The 23,862-nt window shown below is 35.6% G+C and overlaps 1 protein-coding gene across 1 annotated transcript; it reads left to right on the top strand.

Moving 5' to 3' along the window:
- The first annotated feature begins 237 nt into the window (after positions 1-237).
- On the top strand, positions 238-23,414 carry DEX1 (defective in exine formation protein (DEX1)). Its single transcript, XM_022041648.2, has 13 exons — positions 238-624; positions 858-968; positions 1,218-1,300; positions 1,579-1,696; positions 1,815-1,978; positions 3,055-3,629; positions 3,748-3,818; positions 17,741-17,997; positions 19,094-19,275; positions 21,870-22,153; positions 22,265-22,382; positions 22,478-22,660; positions 22,746-23,414. Exons 1-13 carry the CDS (start codon positions 485-487, stop codon positions 23,061-23,063), a joined length of 2,604 nt encoding a protein of 867 aa, XP_021897340.2. The 5' UTR covers positions 238-484; the 3' UTR covers positions 23,064-23,414.
- Positions 23,415-23,862: the final 448 nt, after the last annotated feature.

Genomic DNA, 23,862 nt, shown 5'->3' with positions numbered 1-23,862 from the left:
TCATTATTATTTTTTAAATTTACCAGCAATTATAGATTTAAACATAATTATTTTTTTATTATAATATTATCTTAAAATTAGTTTGTACATATTATTTAATTAATAAAATATATAAATTTTTTAGTTTTAATCAATATTTCGACAGCGACTTATATGCTTAGTAGAAAACTTTTGCAAATTTATTTATGCATTTTTTACACACAAATTTATTTATTTAAAATAGAGTTGAAGAAAAAATATCACAGAAAAGCCAATTTCTTCTCACGACTGTTTTTGGAGGCCACATCACAACAGTATTCCGGACTCGCTTCGGCTCTGGGTACTGCTTGTTCGCTTCTTACAACGCTAGCAGATCCTCGGAACCCTACCTGGGGTTTAGTCATCCTACTCAAATTCACAACCCATTTATTTTCTTCAATTTATAAAGCTAAGCTGATCGACCATTTCCTCTTTCTATCGTTTCGGCAAAAACGGAGACGATCATATGAAATCCTCTGCGATTACGGTTCTGTTAATTTGTTTGCTTCTGGACATTTGCTTAAATCGCTCTCATGGAGATGAACCGAAAAGCAACAAGTTTCGGCAGCGACAAGCTACTGATGATGAGATTGCTTATGCCGAAGTGTGAGTTCCTCTCTTATGCTCATCGCTGTTCCTTCAGTTCAAGCAATTGAATGTTAATTCTTCCAATCTGGTCTCAATTGGCCGGGTTTTTTTTTTCATTTTTCCTATCGGGTTAGGAGTGGTTAGATTGATTTACTATCTTGTTTCACGTCGAAGGTCTTTTAAGGAGTTGTAGAAATTTGTTTTATTTGATTTGAATAAACGTGATTTTGGTTTCTGTATGAGTTGTACAGAGACGAGGATGCTTTATTGAACACACAGTGTCCTAAAAATTTGGAGCTCAGATGGCAAGCAGAAGTCAGCTCTAGCATATATGCTACCCCCTTAATCGCTGATATCAACAGGTAAAATTTTAATCCCCCTCGGTGCCATCCATATATGTTCTCATGTTTTTCAATCTCCTCCTAGCTTTCACCGTTTTATCCAAATTGCTTCAGTTTGTATCTGAGTTCTTTTTCCTTTCAATTAGTTTCTTCCAGAAGTCAAATCATGAAGTAGCACAAAGATTTGATTTTAATTAGTTGTCCCTATCCATATTGAGTTTTGTTGATTGAACTTACCTAACTGCAATGTTAGTGTTTGTTGTTCTTTAGTGATGGGAAGCTTGATATAGTGGTTCCCTCTTTTGTTCACTACCTTGAAGTCCTTGAAGGTTCTGATGGAGACAAAATGCCGGGTACAGACTGCTTTATCCTCTGCTAGAGATGCTAGTTATTGATTCACATATTTTCTGGGCGTACCATGATGTTAAAAAATAGTTATTAAATAGATTGGTTTCCCATGATACGCTGATAAAGTAGAAGAAAAGGGAAGGGGATAATACGTAATAGTTGAGCTATTAAGAACATTAAAAAATACACCTTTGATGTACTCATATATGTCTTAATCATTTGACTTAAAGGAGATGTGTCTGGTGTAGTAAACCCTTAACATATTTGTTCAATAATTTATCAGGTTGGCCTGCTTTTCACCAGTCAAATGTGCATGCAAGTCCCCTTCTATATGATATTGATAAAGATGGTGTGAGAGAGATTGCTTTAGCTACATACAATGGTGAAGTACTTTTCTTCAGGTATTTGTTCAATATAATCAGACTGCATGTTCCTTGAGTTCTTGTCAGTCCTCATCCCTTAGGTACTAGTATGCATACATGTCCTGACTTACTAATCCAGTCAACAATAAATTTTCAGGGTGTCAGGCTACTTGATGACAGATAAACTGGAGGTGCCTCGTAGGAAAGTTCGTAAAGATTGGTATGTGGGCTTGAATCCCGATCCTGTTGATCGTTCTCGTCCTGATGTTCATGATGATGAACTTGTCCAGGAGGCGGCTGATATGAGGTCATCATTGACTGGTAGGTGGTGCCAGCACTGTTACTGCTGCTTCTGACCTCACTTTTTGTGTTTAATATCTAATTTTTCCATTGAAGAACTCCAGTATCATTATTGGCATAAATTTTTTTATTAAAAATTCTCAGCTGTCTTATTTTCTCTGGCTACATGTATAATATGGCATGCTAATGGTTTAGAACCATGTAAATTGGAAGAATATCCACTGCATATCTTGATGGGAAACATTAATTATCTTTAGAGAAACTTGTATTTCTATTTATGCTTTTGTATGTTGTGTATTGTCTTCTGATTCAAAATAATTTGTTCCTCCTGCAAAAAAAAAAAAACTCAAAATAATTTGTATACTCTGGGATTACAAGGTTTTCTCTATTTATTTACTCCTAAGGGAACATTTTGTGCTATCTAATTGAGGTGGTAGACAATACAAAAAGTCTAGTTGTATGTTTGGTGGCATCAAAAGTAAATTAGGACAGAACAAAACTTTGTATTTGAGGAGCAATTTAGTTTCTTCCAATACCATAGGATTGGTTGTTCTTGAACTTTTGAGAAACCATATCTTTTAACCACCCAAGTTTACCCTGACAAATTTACATTAATTTTTAATTAAATCTCCCCTTACATAAATATAAATCTCCCAAATTGATTTTTTAAAATTTTTTACCACTTCCTCTTTTGGATGGTTTAGCATCTATTATGTCATTCTTTTTTTGCTTTAAATTTAAATTTATTATGCTAACTATTGAACACATACAATGTTTAATCTAAATTACTTTTACAATTTAAAAATATATAATTTTTTATTTAACTTTGAAAAGTGTAACAATTAAACAAAATACATCACGAATATGTTTGCATAATTGTATAGTATATCTTGTTCTGTTCAGTGGTTAGCAAACGTGCAATGGCACAAGTTTATGTGGTGTAATCCTATGCATACCAAATGTGCAGTTTTTGTTTTATCCAATTCCCATCCATGTTGTTCTATGTTTTTCTATTCTAATTTTACACTGAACACTAACTATAGTTTTCTCTACTTGTGAGAACTGATTTTGTCATCAATTACTGGTTTTGTTTCTAGAACCAAATAGAACTACTGCGGAATCAAACAGTTCATTTTCTACATTAAAAGAACACCATCCTGGCATTACAAATGAATCTAATCAAGGGGGTGAAAGGAAAAGCAATCAGAGTCAAGTGCAAGCCAACACGACAACTATGGGTAACTTTTCAACAAATGCTGGAACAGTTGGAATCACTAATCCAGAGAAAGGAACAAATTCGAACATGGATAATAATACTTCTGTAGATGGTGGATCAGTTATTACCAATAATGCAGAGAACAGAACAAGTTCTGCGAGACGACTTTTGGAAGATAAGAACTTAAAAGATTCTGAAGAAAGTGAATCTAAGACCAAGGATAAAGGTCATGAGGATGTTCATGTGGCAACTGTTGAAAATGATGAAACATTAGAAGCTGATGCAGATTCATCCTTTGAGCTGTTCCGTGATAGTGATGAATTGGCTGATGAGTATAGCTATGATTATGATGACTATGTTGATGATTCCATGTGGGGAGATGAGGAGTGGAGTGAAGGACAGCATGAGAAAATTGAGGATTATGTGAATATTGACTCACACATCTTGTGCACTCCTGTGAGTCTCAATTTCAATTATTTAAATGCCATTTTTTAAATTGTTGAGCTTTTCAATTGATGCGGGTGAGATGCTTTTGTGAAAGCTAAATGGCATATGGTTATCTTGATTTTGTCAGGTTATAGCAGATATTGATAATGATGGGGTGTCAGAGATGATTGTTGCCGTTTCCTATTTCTTTGACCATGAGTGAGTTCCTCGACATTTCCTAAAAATATCTTGTTTGTTTTGCCACCATTTTAAGATTTAAAATTAGGTTATGACAGGTGCAATTAGTTTTTCGACATAGCTTTGATGATTGCCGTGGTATCTCAAGTAGAAGGTAATCATGTGTTTTATACTCAAGCTCTTGATATACCTAAGCAAGTATTATTGGCTGATCATGCATGTGTATATGCATCAACTGGTTTTTTTTTTGAGATAAAAGTAAGTAACAATATAAGAGAGACGCCAAGGGGGTGTAACCCATATACAATAAAAGGATTTACAGATATGTGAGAATATGTACAATAGAACCAAAATCGTCAAAAGAATCAAGATTGTGGCCAAGAACAATGGAGCCAAAAAAGTGCAGCCACTTATCCTTGATAGAAGCAAGATTAGTTTCTTTACTTTCAAAAATCTTATAGTTTCTTTCTTTCCAAATAATCTAGAGAATTGTAAGGGGAATAACTCTATGCCATCTTTTGTTCAATTTGATGCCTGCCCAAGCAAGCAGCTCACTATAACAGAACCAGAAATAACTCAGGAAATGTCAAACAACTTGCAAATCATAGTCCAAAGGAGAAGATGGTTACACGATTCAGCATTCTGTTTGCACATAATTCACCAGTTAGCCAGAACAATTCCTCTTTTCATGAGGTTATCAAGTGTAAGAATAGCACCCATAGCAGCTTCCCAAGCAAAAACAGAAATCCTAGGTGGAACGACAGAGGTCCAAATAATTTTATGGGGGAAAATGGATGTAGAAGCATTGCTGTCTGTCAAATTCCTGTATAGAGATTTAACAGAAAAGGAGCCTTTGTTGCATAAATTCCAGGTTAATTTATCAGACCCGGTGCCAATTTTTACAGTAGGCAGTAGACAAAGTAGATTTTCATATTCCACCACTTCCCAATCTTTCAAGTTTCTGATAACAGCCACATCCCAAGTCCGAGAAGTAGTAACCTCATAGGCATTTTCAATGAGCATAGTTTTCTCTCTAGCAATGCAAAAATATGGGGAAATTGGTTTTGAAAACTTGTTTGACCACACCAAGTGTCCTGCTAGAAGCGGATCTTATCCCCTTTCCCAATCACTCATATGCATCGACTGATGAGAATGCGTATGCATGTATTATTCTAAAAGAACTCTTGGACCTTTTTTTAAATAAAAAGAGAACTCTTAGTTGGATTGCTGGAGTAGATGGCCCCATGTCAACTGAATTCTATGACCTTTTTTTTTGGTTATTTACAATTTTGGTCCTAACTTTTGACATTTCTCTAAAATGTTTACTGAACTGGTCCTTGATCTTTAAAACTTCAAAATTAAGCTCTCAACTTCTTCTCGCAATCTGTTTCTCGTACTGTCCATTTTGTTAAATTCTGAGGGAAATCCAGTGTGGCTGTCACTTGGGATCCATGTCATTTATTGATGTGATACCAATATCCATGTTCAGACAAATGAATGGATTATTTTTAAATTTGGTCAATGAATTTTACTCATTTTTCTTTAACATGGTTTATGACCTTTAAACTTAAATTTTAGGTCTTGACTTCTTTTTTTTTTCCTTGATTCGCTCCTTCTATTACTGTACAAATTAACTCACTGATGGAAATCTCACTTGATAGTGACATAGGTAAAACTAATTTTGAGTAGCAGAAATACATCTAATTATTGTGTTTGAGCTAACTTGAAACGATCACTATGAGGCCACAAGTGAAAACTGTCTAGGCTGATCCGCCATTAGAAAATGATGAAATACCATAGAGCGTAACAGCCTCTTGTATAATGCAGTCACCACTTCATCACACTCTTTTCCAAGCCTCAACACTGACTCTTTTCTTTCTTCCTTTTCCTTCTCATCCTCTCCTCTCTGGCACCACCAAATCCACATCTATACCTCTCCTAGCTTCACGTCCTTTCACTTCTTGTCACAGTGTTACCAAGTTTTTGACTTACCAAGACATTTTTTTTTCAGAGAAAAAAGTAGTTGCACACAATGACAGGAAAAAGTCCTAAAAACCCATGTGTTTTGAATTATTCAATTAATCCCCAGCATGAATTTTGTCTTTAGTTAGGTCCTGTAGTTTGAAATTTGTTTAGATTAGTCCTTCAGTTGGCAGGAAATCAGACAGCTGTTTGATTGGGAAGCTACTATGGGCTGTATTCTTACTTTAGATAACCTCATGAAAAGAGGTTCTGTTTTGGTTAACTGGTGTACAATGTGCAGGAAGAACTTAGAGTCTTGCAACCACCTTCTCCTATGGTGCTCTGTTGCCTATGAACTTTGGTCAATGATTTACAAGCTGTTTGGCGTTTCCTGGGTCATTTCCAGGTCTGTTAAAGGCGAATTGCTTGCTTGGGAAGGACTCAAGACGAGGAATAGATGGCATAGAGTAATTCCTCTAACTATTTTATGGATTGTTTGGAAAGAAAGAAATTGTAGGATTTTTGATGGTAAAGACACAAACTTTACCATTATCAAGGATAGGTGGCTTCATTTTTTTGGTACTATTGTACTTGGTCACAACCTTGACTCTTTTGAGGATTTAGGTTCTATTGTAGATATTCTCACAGAGCTGTAAATCCTTCATTCTTGTAAATGGGCTACATGCCATTGGCTTCTTTTTTAATACCACTACTCTCTTTTATCTCAAAAAAGAAAAGGAAATCGGACGGCTGTTTGACCCTTCCCAACATCCATTATCTTATGCCTACATGGCATCTGGTGTGGCCACTTTTTTTCAGAATTTGCCTCCCCCATGCACTCACATGGATGTTGTCTTGACAAAAAGTCTAATATTAAAAATATTAAAAAATAAAAAGATATGCTTACACTGTCTCTAAGAATCTTAAACTTTAACTTAAATTTCAAACACTTATTTAATGCCTTCTTTACTTTTACTTCCCCACTAACCAAACAAAAAGAATCAAAAGAAAAAGAAGAAAAACAAGTTCGTCATCTGAAAAAATTCTCCTTTCATCATACTCTCTTTCTCCAATCTTCTTCTTCTACTTAAGTCCCTCTCTTTTCATCATATATCTTATTTAGCACAATTTTTGTTCATTTTCCAATAACAAATAGAACAAACAAAAAGAAAAAGAAAACAAATTGATCATCTTCGCAATTCTTATTTCAACACAATCTCTTTATGTTTTTCTCTTGATCTTCTTTGTACAGTACTTCATCCCTTTTGTTTCGCCAAAATGGCCTAAGCTTCTCGATTGTCCTTTCTTCCTGTCACTGGTGATTCCTCCATAACACCTATTGATTCTCTCTCTTCCATGCTGAAACCCATATTGCTAGATTCAGAACTTCACAATGGAAGAAGGGGTGGGTTTGTCCAAGTTGGAGGTGGGATTAATGGATTTGAAGCAAATGAACTGTGCCATCACGTGTATCTTAGGGTATCCTTACTGTCTACCTCTTGGGTGATCAACAACAATTTAGCAAGGACAAGATTATGCAATTTGTTATGATGGGGAAGCAACCACTTAACCTTAGGGGCTCTTGGTTTTTCCCCAACAAACTATGCCTTCAAGTAGAAATCTGAAAATAGACAGTGGAGACTCAACATACACTCTCACTTTATCCTCCTTGTTTTTTGGTTTTTCATCGGGTTAGTGATTTTGAATGACGGGTTTTAATAACTTTGAAGACAAAAGTCCAAGTTTATTTTTTTTTTTAGTTTTTGTTTGGCGGATTTGAATGATTAGCACATAGAATTTTTATTAATATAAAACATTTTTGTCAAAAATTAAAAATAATTATTACATGCAAATGGAACATCACCGTCATGGGTGCAAAAGTTGTTACATAATCTAGCATGTTAGCAAAAAAAAGATGGATTGAACGATTATTTAAAAATAATTATTACATGAACATGGCATGCCACTGTCATGGGTGCAAAAATGTCATGTAATCTAGCATTTTAGAGAAATACATGACAAATTAAACACTGAATAAATGTGTGTTTGTGTTTCTTTCATGGAAACGATTTATTTGAACCAAACTCAAAATTTCATGACTTATTTGAACACAAAAAACTTTTAGGGGCTTAATTGCATAATTCTGAAAGGTATAGGGGCTGATATAGGCTTTTGGCCTATATATATCTATCTTATTAATGATGCATGAAAGAGGTATCACTTAATTACCAAAACCTTTACTGATACGTCTAAACATTAATTAGGTCCCCCAAGTCCAGAGACAGATTCGGTTGGTTTGGCAAGGCCGCTAGGTTGTAGGACTATCAATTTGTCAATCAAATATTTGGGGTGATCTTTGGATGCTAATTTTAAAGAAGTGAAGACGTAAGATCCTTTGTGGATAGGTTTGAATAGACGTTGGTAGGGTGAAAGAGAGCCCTCCTTTGGCTCATGCTCATTGAAAGCACTCAGGGTAACTTACCTATTTAATATATGTCCCTTTTTACAATCTCGGTGAGTGTGATTAAGAAATTGAAAGTTATTCAAAACAGGTTCTTATGAGATGATGCGGAGGGTAGAAAAAGTCTCATTTGGTGGCATGGAACAAGTTAACAAAGCCACTATCCCTTGGTAGTTTGGGATTGCGGTTCTTGGTGGAGATGAATGAGGCTTTACATGGTAAGTGGTTGTAGAAGTTTATGAAACAAGAAGGTATGCTTTCGAGAAAGGTGATAACAACAAAATTTGATAATGATAAGAGAGGGTGGTTCACCAGAGTGGAGTCAAGACCACATGAGAAAGACTTGTGGAAAAAGTTCGGCCTAGGCCGACATAAGTTCCAGGCATGCATTAGGTGGAAGGTTGGCAAGGGGTATAGAGTCAAACTATACGAGGATCAATGGCTGGAAGGCGGTAACCTCAGATTTTCGCAGTTGCCCAACAGAAAACTATTAAGATTTGTGACTCTTTTGTGGAAGTGGGTGGGAGCGAGAAGGAATGAGAAGTTTTTCTATTGAGAAATCTTAATGACTGGGAGGTTGGCGAATATGAGAAATTGTTAAGCACTCCATCCCTTGTGACTTTGGATGGGAGTGATGACAACTCTCAGTGGTGCCTTACAAAGAACAAGTCTTTCACTGTCAAGTCTATAAAGCATGAAAGCAATGGTTCTGGATTCCTGGTCAGACAAATTTGGAAGGTTAGAGTTCTAATGCATAGGAAAATAACAGAGAGTTCATTTTGACAATGGACAAACTGAGGAGATGGGGCAAGATTTTGATGAATGCTTGTAGAGGACAGAGGGGACTTCTAACCACTTACTGCTTTGGTGTCCGATGGTGTATAAACTTTGAGTTGTAGTTTGTGGGTTTTAAGGCATCAATTATGTAGTGGCAGGATCAGTGAGAGACGACATTTGGGCGTGGAAGTGTATTAGAGGATAGAGGAAACAAGCAAACTTAATACTGCTAACCATTTCTTGGACAGTCTAGAAGGCGAGGAATGAAAAAGTTTTTGATTGGGTTGACAACGTGAATGATTTTGATTTACTTAAGAATAGATGGTTTTAGACCATTGAATTTTTGTATTGAGTCATCTTGTTTATTTAATGGAGGGTTTAGGGGATCTTATTTGTACTTAGACATGTAAATTTTTTTGTACATGGGTTGATACCCCATTGGTGCCGATATTAATATTGCACTTTACATCTTGTATTTTTTTAAAAAAGGTCCTTTAAGTCTTCAACAAAACTAAAAAGAAAATACTTCAACAAAAGAAAAAAGAAGTATGGAACCATAAGTCTCTTCCAGGATGCATATTCCTATTTCTTAGAAAAGAAAAAAAGAAAAAAAGAACCATTTAGCATAAATTTTCTTCTCCTTAGAGTCTTTGCCTTCTCCTCTGTTACAATCATGCACAACCTCATTCTTACCCTTAACCATATATTGCACCATATTATTCACCCTTCCTCCTTTTTTCGCTTATTCTTTTCATCATGATTAAGTCATCCATAGTCGCACGACCATCTTAAGCTTCATCGTTCTAGAAAGAAAGAATAATGAGATCTTAAAGGTTGAGTGTTATGAATGCAAGTATGGAAGACGCAACAAGAATAGGAAATTGACGTTCAATTAAGTATGCAATCATAATTAGTATTAGATTTCTAAATAGTTGAATTTTAATTAGTATTAGATTGCTAAATAGTTGAAATTTTAGTTAGTATTAGGTTCCTAAATAATATATATTTTACAGTAGTTTTTGATTTCTAAATAGTGTAGAATTTTCAATATTTTAGTAGAGTATTTCTAATTAAATTTAGATTTCAAATTAAATTAACATTTATAAATAAGAATTGTAATCTATATATAAAGGGATATGCTTGATATTAATAAAAATAAATCATAATATTATTTTAAATTATAAGATTGAAACTCTTTTTAACGAGATTCAAGGTAGCAGCTCCCTTTGATGAATTATAATTTATTTTCACAAAACAGATTGCTCTCGCATTAAGAATAAGGGTGTTAATCCTTTACTACAAGATGACTTTATTGTTAACCGATCGGTGACTCGATTCTTAAATATGGAATATAACAATTTGGTATCAAAGCAAGGCACCATGAGTGACCAAAGTTTACGCGAAGAGTTGCGGAATTTAGAATCTCGGATGATGGCTTCTGAAGTTGCAACAAAAAAGAGTTTGCGCCAAATCACAATCAATTAGAACTTCTTCTCAACCGAACTGCCCAAATCCAAGAAAAAGAGGAAATTGATAACGTAGAAACTGATAATGGCGGTTCAAATTAGAACCAGGGAGGGGAAAGCCGACACACTAAACCAGGGTGCAAAACATCAGTTCCCATAATAACGGATGGATTTCTCGTTATACAAAGCTTGATTTTTCCACCTATGATGGATTAGATGACCTGTTGGCTTGGCTCCATTGTTGCGAACAATTTTTAATTAATTAAAGAACAGCTTTGAACTTGTTAGGCGATGCTCAACTTTGGTACTACAAGCTGCAATAGGAGGAGATATGGATGTCATGGGGCCAGTTTGTTGAACTCTGCACATTGCGGTTTGGTTCACCCCTGCAGAATAATTTATTAGGAGAACTAATCAACCTAAAACAAATAGTCACAGTGGAGGACTATATACGGCAATTTCGGATACTCTTGTATCGTACCCATAAAGTGCGGGCAAGACTAACAAGTTGACATGTTTATTGTGGATCTAGTGGATGCAATCAGGTTGGAAGTCGAGACACGACACCCACCACTCTTATGCACGCAATGAGAATGGTCAGAATTTTTGAAAAGAAATAACAGTTGTGGGATATGACCGAACACAATTATAGTGACCATTTTCAGTCTATTATGAAGGCTAACAATTCAGTTCAGAAAACACCATAGGGCAGCAACGCCACGACACAATCTGGTAATGCTAACTCTCCATTTATAAAGAAACTAATAAAGGCAGAGATGACAGAAAGAGACTGAAGGGGTTGTGTTATAATTGCGATGAGTCTTTTGTTTCGAGTCACTAATGTAAATGACTGTTCTGGCTCGAGATTGAACGTGACACTTGTCCTGAGTAATAAAAAAAGACCAATAAGGCAGTTATATTCACAATTCAAGTTTGAGAACAAGCTTGAAAACCAAAGGTAGGTAATGTCATGGATGCAAGTGTGGAAGGTGCAACAAGAATAGGAAATTGACGTTCAATTAAATGTGAAATTCTAATTAGTATTATTTCTAAAAAGTTGGAATCCTAATTAGTATTAGATTTCTAAATAGTTGAAGTCCTAATTAATATTAGATTTCTAAATAGTTGGAATTTTAATTAGTATTAGATTTCTAAATAATATATATATTTTCTATTAGTACTTGATTCTTAAATAGTGTAGGATTTTCAATATTTTAGTGGAGTATTTTAAATTAGATAACATTCTTAAATAAGAATTGTAATCTGTATATAAAGGAGTATGCTTGATATTAATAAAAATAAGTTAGAATATTATTTTAAACTATAAGATTGGAGCTTTATTTAATGAAATCTAAGGTAACAGTTCCCTTTGAAGAACTGTAATTTATTTTCACAAAATAGGTCGCTCGCGCAATAAGAATAAATGTGTTAACCCTTTATTAGAATACGACTTTGTTGTTAATCGCCTGATGACTCAATCTTTAAACAGGGAACATAGCATTGAGTGAGGATTTGTGGGGTGTATCTGTAAATTGCATGCTAAAGCATTAGCCAAGAAACTAAGAAAAATAGCAAGGTCCATATTTGTGAAGACTCAACAAGATCTTTTTGGGCGTAGGTAGGTCCTTGGTGCTTCTTTGATTATCAATAATGGTGGCTTCAGCCATGAGGAAGGATGAACAATGTATTGTGTAGACTTGACATTGAGAAAGCCAATGATAATGTCTTTTGGTCTTTTCTTCTCTACATCCTTAAAAGAATGGGATGTAGTGGCAAATGGTATAAATGGATATCTGTGTTGCAAATGTGTAGGGCTAATTGTGCTCTCTGACCAGATATTTATGTTATATGTTTCAGTAAAGGGAATACTCATGGTTACCTCTTTCGTATTTGTGATCTCACTTGGAAGTTCTCGATATGCTACTTGATATGGGTTGCTCCATTTTCACTGGAGTGCTTCATGAGGTCAAATCATATGGGGGTGGGGTGCAAAAGGATGCTAAAATCCTCTAGACAGAAGCATTGTTTGTGGGTGCTGTGGTTGAAGAGGAATCATAGGATTTTAGATGACTGATTCTTCCTTTTTCAGTTGTGGGGAAGGATGCCTTTTCTATCCCCCCTTTAGGCTGAGGCTCATGGTTTACATAGTTTCCTGTTTCTGTGTTACATAGAAGTTGAGGGTGGCACCCTATTGAATATTTTTTCGTGTTTTGGCCTTTGGAGTTAGGAGGCTTTAGGAGTTATGTTATCCTCTGTCTTTGTATTTCTCCCCTCTTTCTTTAATGATATTTTTCTTATTAAAGACTAGTTTAGTGGATATTCCACTGTATTTTCGCACCTTCTTTCCCTGCCACTATTAATGGTGTGCCACCTGCTTTTTTGGTTGAAAGGCCAGCAGGGAATGTTGCCCGAATACTGGTCAATGCTTGTTATCTTTGTAAGAGGGTGGCAGAGACTTGTAACCATATTTTTCTTTCATGTACTGTGGTTTACAAGCTATAGATTATAGTTTATGTGCTGCTTGGAATCAATTGGGTGATGGTAGGTTGGGTGAGGGACGGAATTTGGCTTAGAAGAGTATAAGTGGTTGAAGGAAACCAATGAAGATTATTCTACTAACTATCTTTTGGGTGGTGTAGGAGGAATGGAATAAAATGTCCTTTGATGGGGTTGAAGATGTTGATGGTTTTGATATCTTTAAGAATAGAAGGTTTCAGACCCTTGATTTTTTGTTACAGGGTCATCATCTTTGTCCTATGGAAGAGTCAGTGGACCTTATTGATACTTTGATTGGCTTATAAATTTTATATGTGGACGACACTCTCTTGGTGCCTATATCAATATACATTTTACAGTTTTTATTTTTTTAAAAATGGTGTCGCTTCTTCTTTCTAGATCTTATATTGTCTTCAGGCAAAAGTCTTTCTTCTTCCTCTTTCTTCTAGTGATAGAACCTTTAAATTGACTTCCTTTAAGCTGAAGAGCTGAACTCTTAAGGGATTGTGCATGAGGAATGAAGAACAACTCATTTTAGGTTTGCGGATGACACATTAGTTGTTTTTAATGGCGAGTAGGGAAATATGAGGTGCTTGCTATTGGGTTTTCAGGTAGTGTTGGGCTTAAAGGTTATGTATGGGTCTAAAGGTTAGTTGAGGTGAAGTTGAGATTGTTCCAGTTGGCCATGGGATTGGTGGTGTTGAAATGTTTTGTTTGGCTTGCAAATCTAGTGGATTTCCTATTAATACTTTTGGTTCCATTTGGGTGCTACCCGAGATGTGTTTGATATGGGACCTATTTTGGCGAAATAGAAAAGGTTGGTCAGATGGAAGAGAAATTATTGTCAAAGGGGGCAGGCTTATGCTCATCAAAAGTTTTTTGGCTTGCCTTATTTATTTCCTTTATCTATTCCCCTTATTTGCTACTGTTGCTAAAAGGATTACAGCAATTTTTCATGGGCTCTTATGTGCTGACTCAGATGAGCAGAGAAAATTCCATTTGGCCACTTAGTGTTGTGTGAAACAACCACAACGATGTGGCAGTTTGGGGATTGAGTGTTTGGTTCATTTAATAGAGCTCTTCTCACCAATTGGCAGTGGGGATTTCTTTATGGTAGAGGCACTTTTTGGTGGAAGTTTTTGAATGCCAAGTTCAGGATGTAGGTTGATAGTTGGCATCGCAAGGTGGATAGAGGTGCTTTAGATTACAGATTGTTGAGGCAGATTGGTAGAGTTGGGATTTGGTCCTTGGTGCAATTTAGTTAAAAGTTGGAATGGCTCTAGTATCAAAATGTAGCATGACATTTGGTGCTTTCAAAATCTATAGAAAGATGCTTGTCCCTTCATTTTTCAGTTGCCAGATTCAAGGAGGCTAAGGGACCGGGATTGTTTAAGGTGTACAGGGATGGAACCCAATAGAATATTCCCGACTTTTCCTATCTAAATGATTAGGAGATTGATGAATAGGTGAATCTATTAGGATATTAGGGGTAAAGAGGGAAAATAATAGAAAGAGGGCAAATTAGTATTTTTGGTGTATCATTTAGGGTTACAGTTTCACCTCATTAAACCCTAACCAGAAGAGAGGCCGAGATCATTGCCTTTCCACGGCTGCCGCTGCACACATAATGGCCGCGGAATTCCAGGCATTAAGGCTGCTTGAATTATTTGCTTAAATTCTATAAAAGGTTCTATTTTTGTATTCTGTAATCATCCGAAAAAAGAAATAAAATTTATCTCCTATTTTCTTCGACTTCGGTCTTCTTCTCGTCTTTTCCCCCTTTCTTCTTCTCCTTTTCTTCTTCAGATCAGGTTCCATGTCTAAAGCATCTGACATAATCTCCTTTCTATTTTGGAATCTACTTTCACATTTGAGTAGGGTGAGAGCTCCATGTGGAGACTTACAAATTTTTTTCCCAGCTAAATTGTGTTACAAAATTATTTGGGTGCTCAATAGGCAATTTCTTATAGAAGCACATATGGAAAATAAAGGCCACTCTTAGGATTTCTCATGGGAGGCTGGTTGGGGCGAGATTTTAATCATTGACAACATTATGGAGAAGAGTAAATCCGGGTGAATTGGTGCTTTCTTACTGTTAGTGTGCGTTACCACACTACCTTCTTTGATATTCAGAAGTTAGAAAGCTTTGGGAATAAGCTCTTAGCATCCTTAACTTTTCAAGGACCGTCAATGCCTCAATCAAGGATGGAGTACAGGCATGGAGTGGTACCCTTCTACCAAGCATCAGAAAAATTTCTCTCACTCATCCCAATTTTTACCTTTTGAGCACTTGGAAAAAGAAGAATCAAAGAGGTTTTTTGCACTCTTATGACCTCTTTTGCATTCATAAGAGATAATTGGTTTAGAACTCTTAGTGGTTTAGAACTCTTAGTCTTTTATATAAAGAAGACATCTCGGTGAATATTTTAGATATTATCGAACTTGTTTATCTTTTCTCGTTGTAATTTTGTATACAGGTGGTACTTTCTTGATACTTTTTAATCTCATTTCTTTTTCTCTCTTCAAAATTTTGTTATAGGAACTTTTTTGTTGTACTAGGCTTCCATTTAACGTATCTGCTTAAATTAATACTCTTAACTTTTAAATTGTTGTGGGAGAAAGTCAAGGGCTACTTTAAGGAGCTACATTCAGATGATGCATCTTGGTGACCCATTTTGGACAGGTTTTAGTTTAGTATGTTGGAGGATCAAAAACGAACATGGTTGGAGTCTCCTTTAACTGATGAATAGGTCCACGAAGCCCTCATGAGTTGTAGAGGGGATGAGGCTCCTTGGCCAAATGGTTTCAGCATGAGTTTCATCCAACAAAATTGGACTGTGCTGAAAGGTGACTTTGTGTTGCTAATCAAGGAATTCCAGGAAAATGATTCCTTTTTATCTAGCCTCAGTTCCACCTTTTCCATTTCTCAATCCAAAAGTTGTCAAGGCCTCAAACATAAGGGAATTTGAACCTATCATCTTTGTGGGCTGCATTTACAAACTTATTACAAAGGTCCTGGCAAGAAGATTTGATGGAGTTGTGGAAGGGCTCTAGGAGACTGTCAACACAGGGCAGGTAAATTCTAGTCGCTGTAATGATTGCAAATCCATTGGCAGAGGGTTTATTGAGAAATAATGCAGAAGTGATTATTTGTAAGATAGACATGGAGGCGATGTATGATCACGTGTCACGGAGGTTCTTATTCTATATGTTAAATAGAATTGAGTTTCGATAGCAAATAGGGGTGAGCAAAAAGCAATCAAAATGGAAAAGATTGAACCAATCAAATCGATCAAGGAGACCGGTTCGATTCATTTGGTTTTCTGGTTAAAATAGTAAAGAACCAAAAAACTAATGTCTTAGTTGGTTTGGTTTTGGTTTCCAAAATTGGGAGTCAAATCGATTGAAAAACCAATTAAAGTTTTTCATTCTTTTTTAAAAGATTAATTAAAGTTTTTCCTATAGAAAATGATTTAGGAGATCAATGCATCACCCAAAGTGGCCTTTTTTTCCTTGGGAAGCAGCAAGAGATCGTATCTTAACTATAGACAACCTAATTCAACGGGGAAAAGTCCTCACACTTTTATTTAAAAAAAAAAAAATTCAACAGGGAAAGCTCATTGTAAATAGATATTACTTATGCAAGAGATCTACAGAGTCCAGAAATCACTTCCTTCTGTGGTATCCTTTTTTCTATCAGCTTTGGGCTATGGCTTATTGTCTTTTGGGAAATGGGTTGTTCCTGACTTGGTCAACGAGGAGATACAGGCTTGGAGAGGCATCCATTGGAATAAACATGATAATAAGAAGTTAGGCTTTATCCTTTTGGCTACCTTATAGGTCATTATAAATAAGAAATAGAAGAGCTCTTAAGAGCATAGATTTGTCTTTTAATAGGATTAAAGACATTTGGCTCTGGACTCTTTGTTGTTTATTAAAAGTCATCTTCTCTACACTTGTGAGGATTTTGAGGAGCTGATTGATATTTTGACAGATACATAAAAATGTTTTTGTATACAGGTTTTTCCCCCTTAATGGTTTTTAATTCTATATTTTTTTTCCTTTAAAAAAGCTTTTGTAAACTTAATAATAAAACTTTACTAATTTTTTCTTTAACCTTATTCCGCTAACTATTATTTGGATTCTCTGGAAAGAGAGGAATAGGAGGGCTTTTGACAGGGTGGAGAGTGATTTTGTAAAGATTAAGGACCAGTGGTTACATTATTTTGGTTTAGACTTTTTGGGGTACAACATGTATAAGGAGGAGGATTTGAGACATGTCATAGATAGTATTACTAGAGTGTAAATAATTTTGTACATGAGTTGCACCCTCTTGGTGTGCTGCAATACTAATGTTAACACTTTTTATTTTTAAAAAATAAAACGTTACTAATTCTACCATGTCATGCTACAGTATAAAAAAGCTATAGCTGTAAACAACAAAATGTTTTATGAATTTAATCGAAACAAACGTACCTCACCCGCTGCAGAAGCCTGGGGTACCTAGTAGCAGGACTTTCAAAATGGCTGTTGCCAACCTACTGGAGATGCCAAGGTTGAAGGTTCTTGGCCCAAGTTGAGTTTCTTTTGGATAGAATTGTTGGATTGTGAAGAATTCTAATATCTGTTGAATATACAATGACCTCTATTTTCTATGTCATTATTGATCTCAATTAGCTTGTTTCTGATGCATATAAGAGTACATGATATCAGGTTGAGTTTCCCTATACCTATGCAGATTTAACTGATGTGATAATAATTAACAACAATCTATTTGACAGGTATTATGACAAGCCAGAGCATTTGAAGGAATTGGGTGACATTGACATTGGAAAATATGTTGCTAGTTCAATTGTTGTTTTCAATTTGGATACCAAGCAAGTTAAGTGGACCAGAGATCTAGACTTAAGTACAGATACTTCAACTTTCCGGGCATATATTTATTCGTCTCCAACTGTTGTTGATTTGGATGGTGATGGGAACTTGGACATTCTTGTTGGAACTTCTTTTGGCTTGTTCTATGTCATGGATCACCAAGGTAATACTTAAAATAGAAATCTATTTTTTCTTTAATAATGAATTTGTGACTGAAGCATTTTTTTTCTGTGAAAACTCGATCAAGTAATAATCTTTTAATCAGTAAGTGTCAACAAAATAATCTGAGGGAAATAGTATTAAGGGAGCACTAAGGAGGTGCCAACCATACATATAAGAAGTTTTACAGATTGTGACGAGAAAGTAAAATATGTATATGTTCTCCAAGTCCTCTTTAAAAATAAGAGGTTGACCATTAAACAAAAAATTCATATTCCGGATCTAATGATCTCTAATGCTAGCAAAAGGGGACATAATGTCTTGAAAGCCTTCTTGTTCCTTTCTTTCCAGATAACCCTAAGAATGACCTACGGAATAAGAGAAAAAGAAATGGAATGAGAGAAGAAGTTTCTTCTGGGACACACTCTAATACTATCCCAGGCCCATAATTTATCCTCAATCGAGTCACTGGCCATCAAGGAGAGGTTGGGGAAGGACAAAGATAAATCCCATAGCTCCATAGCCTCTGCGCACGAAAGAAAGAGATAGTCACAAACAAGAAAGACTAACTAATCATTTGAAAGAGCAACAAGCCAATCTCTGTATGAAACTGATAAAGAAGTGTCCTTACTGTATCCATTGGCTTTAACAAAAATGGAAGCCAAACAAAACAAATTTTATTCCAAAGAATCAGAAAAGGTGAACTGTAAAAATTCACATGGCAGCAAAGAAAGCCTCACGCCAAAGAGATTTATTCTCCCTAGTCATCTTCATCCCATTGATGCAGAAGAAAGCAAACCCTCCAGATTCTGCAGGAAAATCTGTGAAAATCCAAAAATATCAAAAACAATGCCAAAAATATGGATACTTTAGCTCTATAAAATATATAATAATTACTCTTAAAAAATGTGTGAAGTGGGCTTATTAATAATTTTTAAGATCTGTCTCAGGAGAACAAATTGATTTAGCACCATAAAGTTGGCTTTCCATGAAGACCTCCCAATGCTATTTTTCTTCATTAGAGCCAACCATTTCTAAACATCAGACCAGCTTCCTTTCACTTGTGAATGTTATTTAATTCTCTGTTCTTTCTTTTTCAGGGAAAATCAGAGAAAAATTTCCTCTTGAAATGGCTGAAATTCAAGGAGCCGTAGTTGCAGCTGATATCAATGATGATGGCAAGATTGAACTAGTAACTACTGATACACATGGAAATGTTGCTGCATGGACTGCAAAAGGAGATGAAATTTGGGAAGCACATGTTAAGAGTCTTGTTCCCCAGGTAAGCAGCAACTGACTTCTTATATAAACTTACAAGAACAATCTCTCCTCCCTCACCCTGGCCGTACAAACAGGGGAAAAATAGAAGGCTTATGTGCAAGTTGTGTTGTAATGCAAAGGGGCGCAGGTACTGGCGCATCAGCCTTATTTTGCCATGGATGCTAGTGTCTTAGAGGTTCTGTGGCTGATGCACAAGCTTTGTATCTCTTTTAACCTTTTATTTAGACAAAAATAACGACAATGTAATAGAAGGGCTCCGAGGAAGTGTTAATCATGTAAGTTATATGATTAGATATCTCTAAACGTCAGGAATCGACTAGATCAGCTATAAATTCCATTGTGAATTAAGGTGTAAAACAAAAATGGAAAGGTTTCTAAACCAATGATCCTTATCGGAAGCAAAAGAAAAGTTAGTTTTCCTAGTTCTCCTCTTCGTCTAAGTGACCCAAATATATAGTGGGATGAGGGAAATGAGTCATAGCCCATACTTCACTAAGAAGGCCAAACATGACCCAGGTAAGATTGAGCATGCTAAAAGTCAAATGCCAGAACCCCTTGGATTAACATCTAAGGAGATTGGGTTCGATTAATACTTGCTGAGGTATAATAAACAGCGATAAACCAAGGTCCTTTCCCTTCTTATTAGATTCTCCAATGTTAAGATGCTTCCATGAACTGCCTCCTAGGGAAAGAAGGCAATTCGAGGGGCAGTCTTAATTGTCCGGATCTGTTTTGACGAAAAAATTAGAACCCTGCTTATTACATATTTTTTTTTCCATTTTCTAGGTTCATATGTGTTTATGCATGTATTTATCATGAAAGTATGTAAAAGTTGCATATTTGTAGAATAATCAAAAGTATAAATAAAATAGTCTGTTAGAAAGTACTCAAAAAAATATTCTAATTCAATCATCAGTTTCACTATGTTTTCTTTTTGTTAAGTAACTAGTATGTTTTTCTGAATGAAATACGTCAGTCTAGAAAATAAAAAGTCGAAAACATTTTCATGTACCAAACAAAATCTTTTGGTATATAAGCACATATTTCAGTTTTGATTTTCTTAAGTCATATATTTATATAAAAAGTGTCACAAATGAAAATGAGGCCAATATTTAGAAAATTATATTGAACATGTGACGTGTTTGAAAATATCAAAAATAATATTATTTTAATAATTTTAAAAAATTTGTTTCATCTATGTTTGAGTTCAATGCATATATACACTGCCTTGTTTGCTTTTTATACAGATACATGTCTCGTGCGGTAGGACCTGAGCTTTCATTTTACCCTTATTCTGTTTCCCCATAGTTTTACCCTTATTCTATTTCATTTTAACCTTATTTCTATTTCCGCCCAGTTTGATTTTGCGAGAAATAGTAATCATGTTTTTCTCTGGGTCATGTCTTTTCGGGACAAAATTTTTACTTTGAAAATCTAGTTTTGAAGAAACTCGGTCAGCTCTTAGGACTACAGCAGCAGGACCAAGTTCCAGAGGCTACTAGATAGCTTTTTCATTTCACGTTTATTCTATTTAACGATCTAAATGCTCCCTAGTTTTCTCTCCTCTTGAGTTTGAGAGAAAAAATAACATTGTTTTTCCTCTCTTGATATTTTCTTATGTTTGCTCTGTTTTTCTTTATTATGCTCCCCCTGAATATTTCCACTTGCTGTCGCTAACTTATTTTCTTTTCCTATTTCCCCCACTTTTATCTCTGCTATAATTTTTATCTTCTATGATCTCCATCAAGACTATCTTATCATGCATAAGTTGGTATCAGGGCTATACTTTTCCTACAACATGCTAATTCTGAAGTTATTGTTTCATTGATAATGCTTGCTAGTGTTATGTCAATGTCTTTGTTACACATTGTCAGAGACATTCATGACATTTGTACAAGTCTTTTTGGGATGTACGAAAACTTGACAGGCTTATGATCAACTCATATTGCAACAAATATCATTACTTTTTGTTTGTTGCAAGAGTTTATGTCATTGAAAAACCTTATAGATAATTGAACTGTCTGACATGAGTAGAAAAGTTTTTGGTGTAGTTATTCCTCCTTCACCTGGAAATGTTTACTGCCTCTGGGAACATCATCATGCATGTTAGTTCATCATTCCCAAAAAGTATGATTTTCATTCTTTCAAGAGTCTTTAAGAACCAATTTTATAGATTTTGACACAAAATAGTCCTGTTTGGTGCAAATATTTTTTTCATGTTAGTCTTGATAGGCAGAGTTAAAACATAAATTTTATGTTTGAGCTCCTTCTTCTGTCACTTTGAATTTCTTGAGAATGAGATTTCTAGTTCATACTTAGAGAAGTGAGAACTGAAATTTTCATCCCCAAGTAATTCAAAGTATGATTACAGTTTAACAATAAATATCATATTGTAGTTCTAGACATTAAGACGATTTTAAAGATTTGAAGTGTAAAAAAAAGCTAATAATGGAGTGAGAATCAAAGCCAAAGGGCTGTAAGAGATATTGTCTGATAATAAATTTTTTTGTTCTCTAATTGGCTAATCCTAATGCACAAGAGTGGTTTCATTTCCTTGGTAATAGATAACCTGATACAAATTCTCTTTTTTGTCAGGGTCCTGCTATTGGTGATGTTGACGGAGATGGTCACACTGATGTTGTGGTTCCCACGGTATCAGGAAACATATATGTGCTTAGTGGCAAAGATGGTTCTATGGTTCGCCCCTATCCATATAGAACTCATGGGAGAGTGATGAACCAGGTCCTTCTTGCTGATTTAAGCAAAAGGGGAGAGAAAAGTACAGGCCTGACTATTGTCACAACATCATTTGATGGTTATTTGTATCTTATAGATGGACCTACATCATGTGCTGATGTTGTTGATATTGGTGAAACCTCGTGAGTCCTTGGATGCTAAATTATTTATCTTGTTCAGTTTACCTCTACCTTTTATCTAAAATTCGGATATCTCCCTACCTTTTATCTAAAATTTGGATATCTCCTTGACAGATATAGCATGGTCCTCGCAGACAATGTTGATGGTGGAGATGATCTTGATCTTATTGTGACAACCATGAATGGAAATGTCTTTTGCTTCTCAACTCCCTCTCCACATCACCCGCTTAAGGTAGGATAGAATCGAACAAAATTTATGAATAGATTTTTGTATATGTACCTTCCTGTATTTAAAAATTATATTTGCATGTAATTTATATGAATCAGGCATGGAGATCAACTAATCAAGGACGAAACAATATGGCAAATCGCTACAATCACGAAGGTATTTATGTTACACATTCAACAAGAGGATTCCGGGATGAGGAAGGCAGAAACTTCTGGGTGGAGATTGAGATTGTTGATAAGTACAGATACCCATCTGGGTCCCAAGCACCTTATAATGTTACTGTAAGTTGGTTGTCTCTGCACAGATTCTAATTAGCTACTTGGACCTGCCATTAAATCAACTTTGTTGTTTCTTCAATGTGAACAGACAACCTTATTAGTTCCGGGCAACTACCAGGGAGAGAGGAGAATAAAGCAAAATCAGATCTTTGAACGTACTGGGAAATATAAAATAAAACTCCCGACTGTTGGAGTGAGGACCACTGGGACTGTTTTGGTGGAAATGGTTGACAAGAATGGACTCTATTTCTCAGATGAGTTCTCGTTGACATTCCACATGTATTACTATAAACTGCTAAAGTGGCTTCTTGTCCTCCCAATGCTCGGGATGTTTGGTGTGCTTGTCATCCTTCGTCCACAAGAGGCAATGCCTTTGCCATCATATTCACGGAACACTGAACTATGAGATCTTCTTTGTTAGGCTATATATGTTGTCCTTGTCATAACACAACCTCAATTGTCCCTCGAAAATGTTAGTGGTTTGGAAATTAGATCATCACAGAAAAAGTTTTGATGCTCTGGCGCTGGGTGGATTTCCAGCCATTTAGAAGGCCATCTGATTGAACTGAAATTTCAGATTTGGGTTACTTTGTAACATGGTTGGACTTGGTCCTGTTCAAATGATAGTGAAAATGAACTGACCTGATTCTCCAACACCAGCAGAGGCATCTGCACATGCTAACTGCAAGTGTGAATTGTATTTACAACCATCGAGATTATTAATCATCATAATACGGACTGCTGTTGTGTGTGTTGAGCAGGTTGTTGAGCATTCGTACGGACTTGTCATGCAGCAAATTTCAACAACCAAACATTACTCTCAATTCATGGTTGATTCAGCAGAATTTTGGTCATAGATATCTCTACTCATGTCATCCACCAAGTTTGCACATTTCTCCATTGAACATTCAGCGTGCTGCCCCAATTATCTTTACATTGACTTGTGCTAAATAGTATATTAACTTTTTCTTCCAATAATTTATTTCTTCGATCCAAGATCATTATAAATAAGCATGTGGCTCGATGACTTGTAAGTAACGAACTCCTTTTGGAAGGAGGGAATGACAAACCAAGCAACGGTGAAGGAGTGGTCTAATATAAGCTTAAAATAAATAAATTTAACGAAGAATGTAAAATTATTTGTAAGCTTATATTTTTCATTGACGTTTTAAGCCTAAATTATATGTAAGCTTAGAGATTTATTT

This window comes from Carica papaya, chromosome 8, assembly GCF_054855325.1.
Source record: "Carica papaya isolate Zhongbai chromosome 8, ASM5485532v1, whole genome shotgun sequence".
NCBI classification, from domain to species: domain Eukaryota; kingdom Viridiplantae; phylum Streptophyta; class Magnoliopsida; order Brassicales; family Caricaceae; genus Carica; species Carica papaya.
The sequence above is the reverse complement of the archived record's forward strand: the minus strand, read 5'-3'. Positions and strand labels throughout refer to the sequence as shown.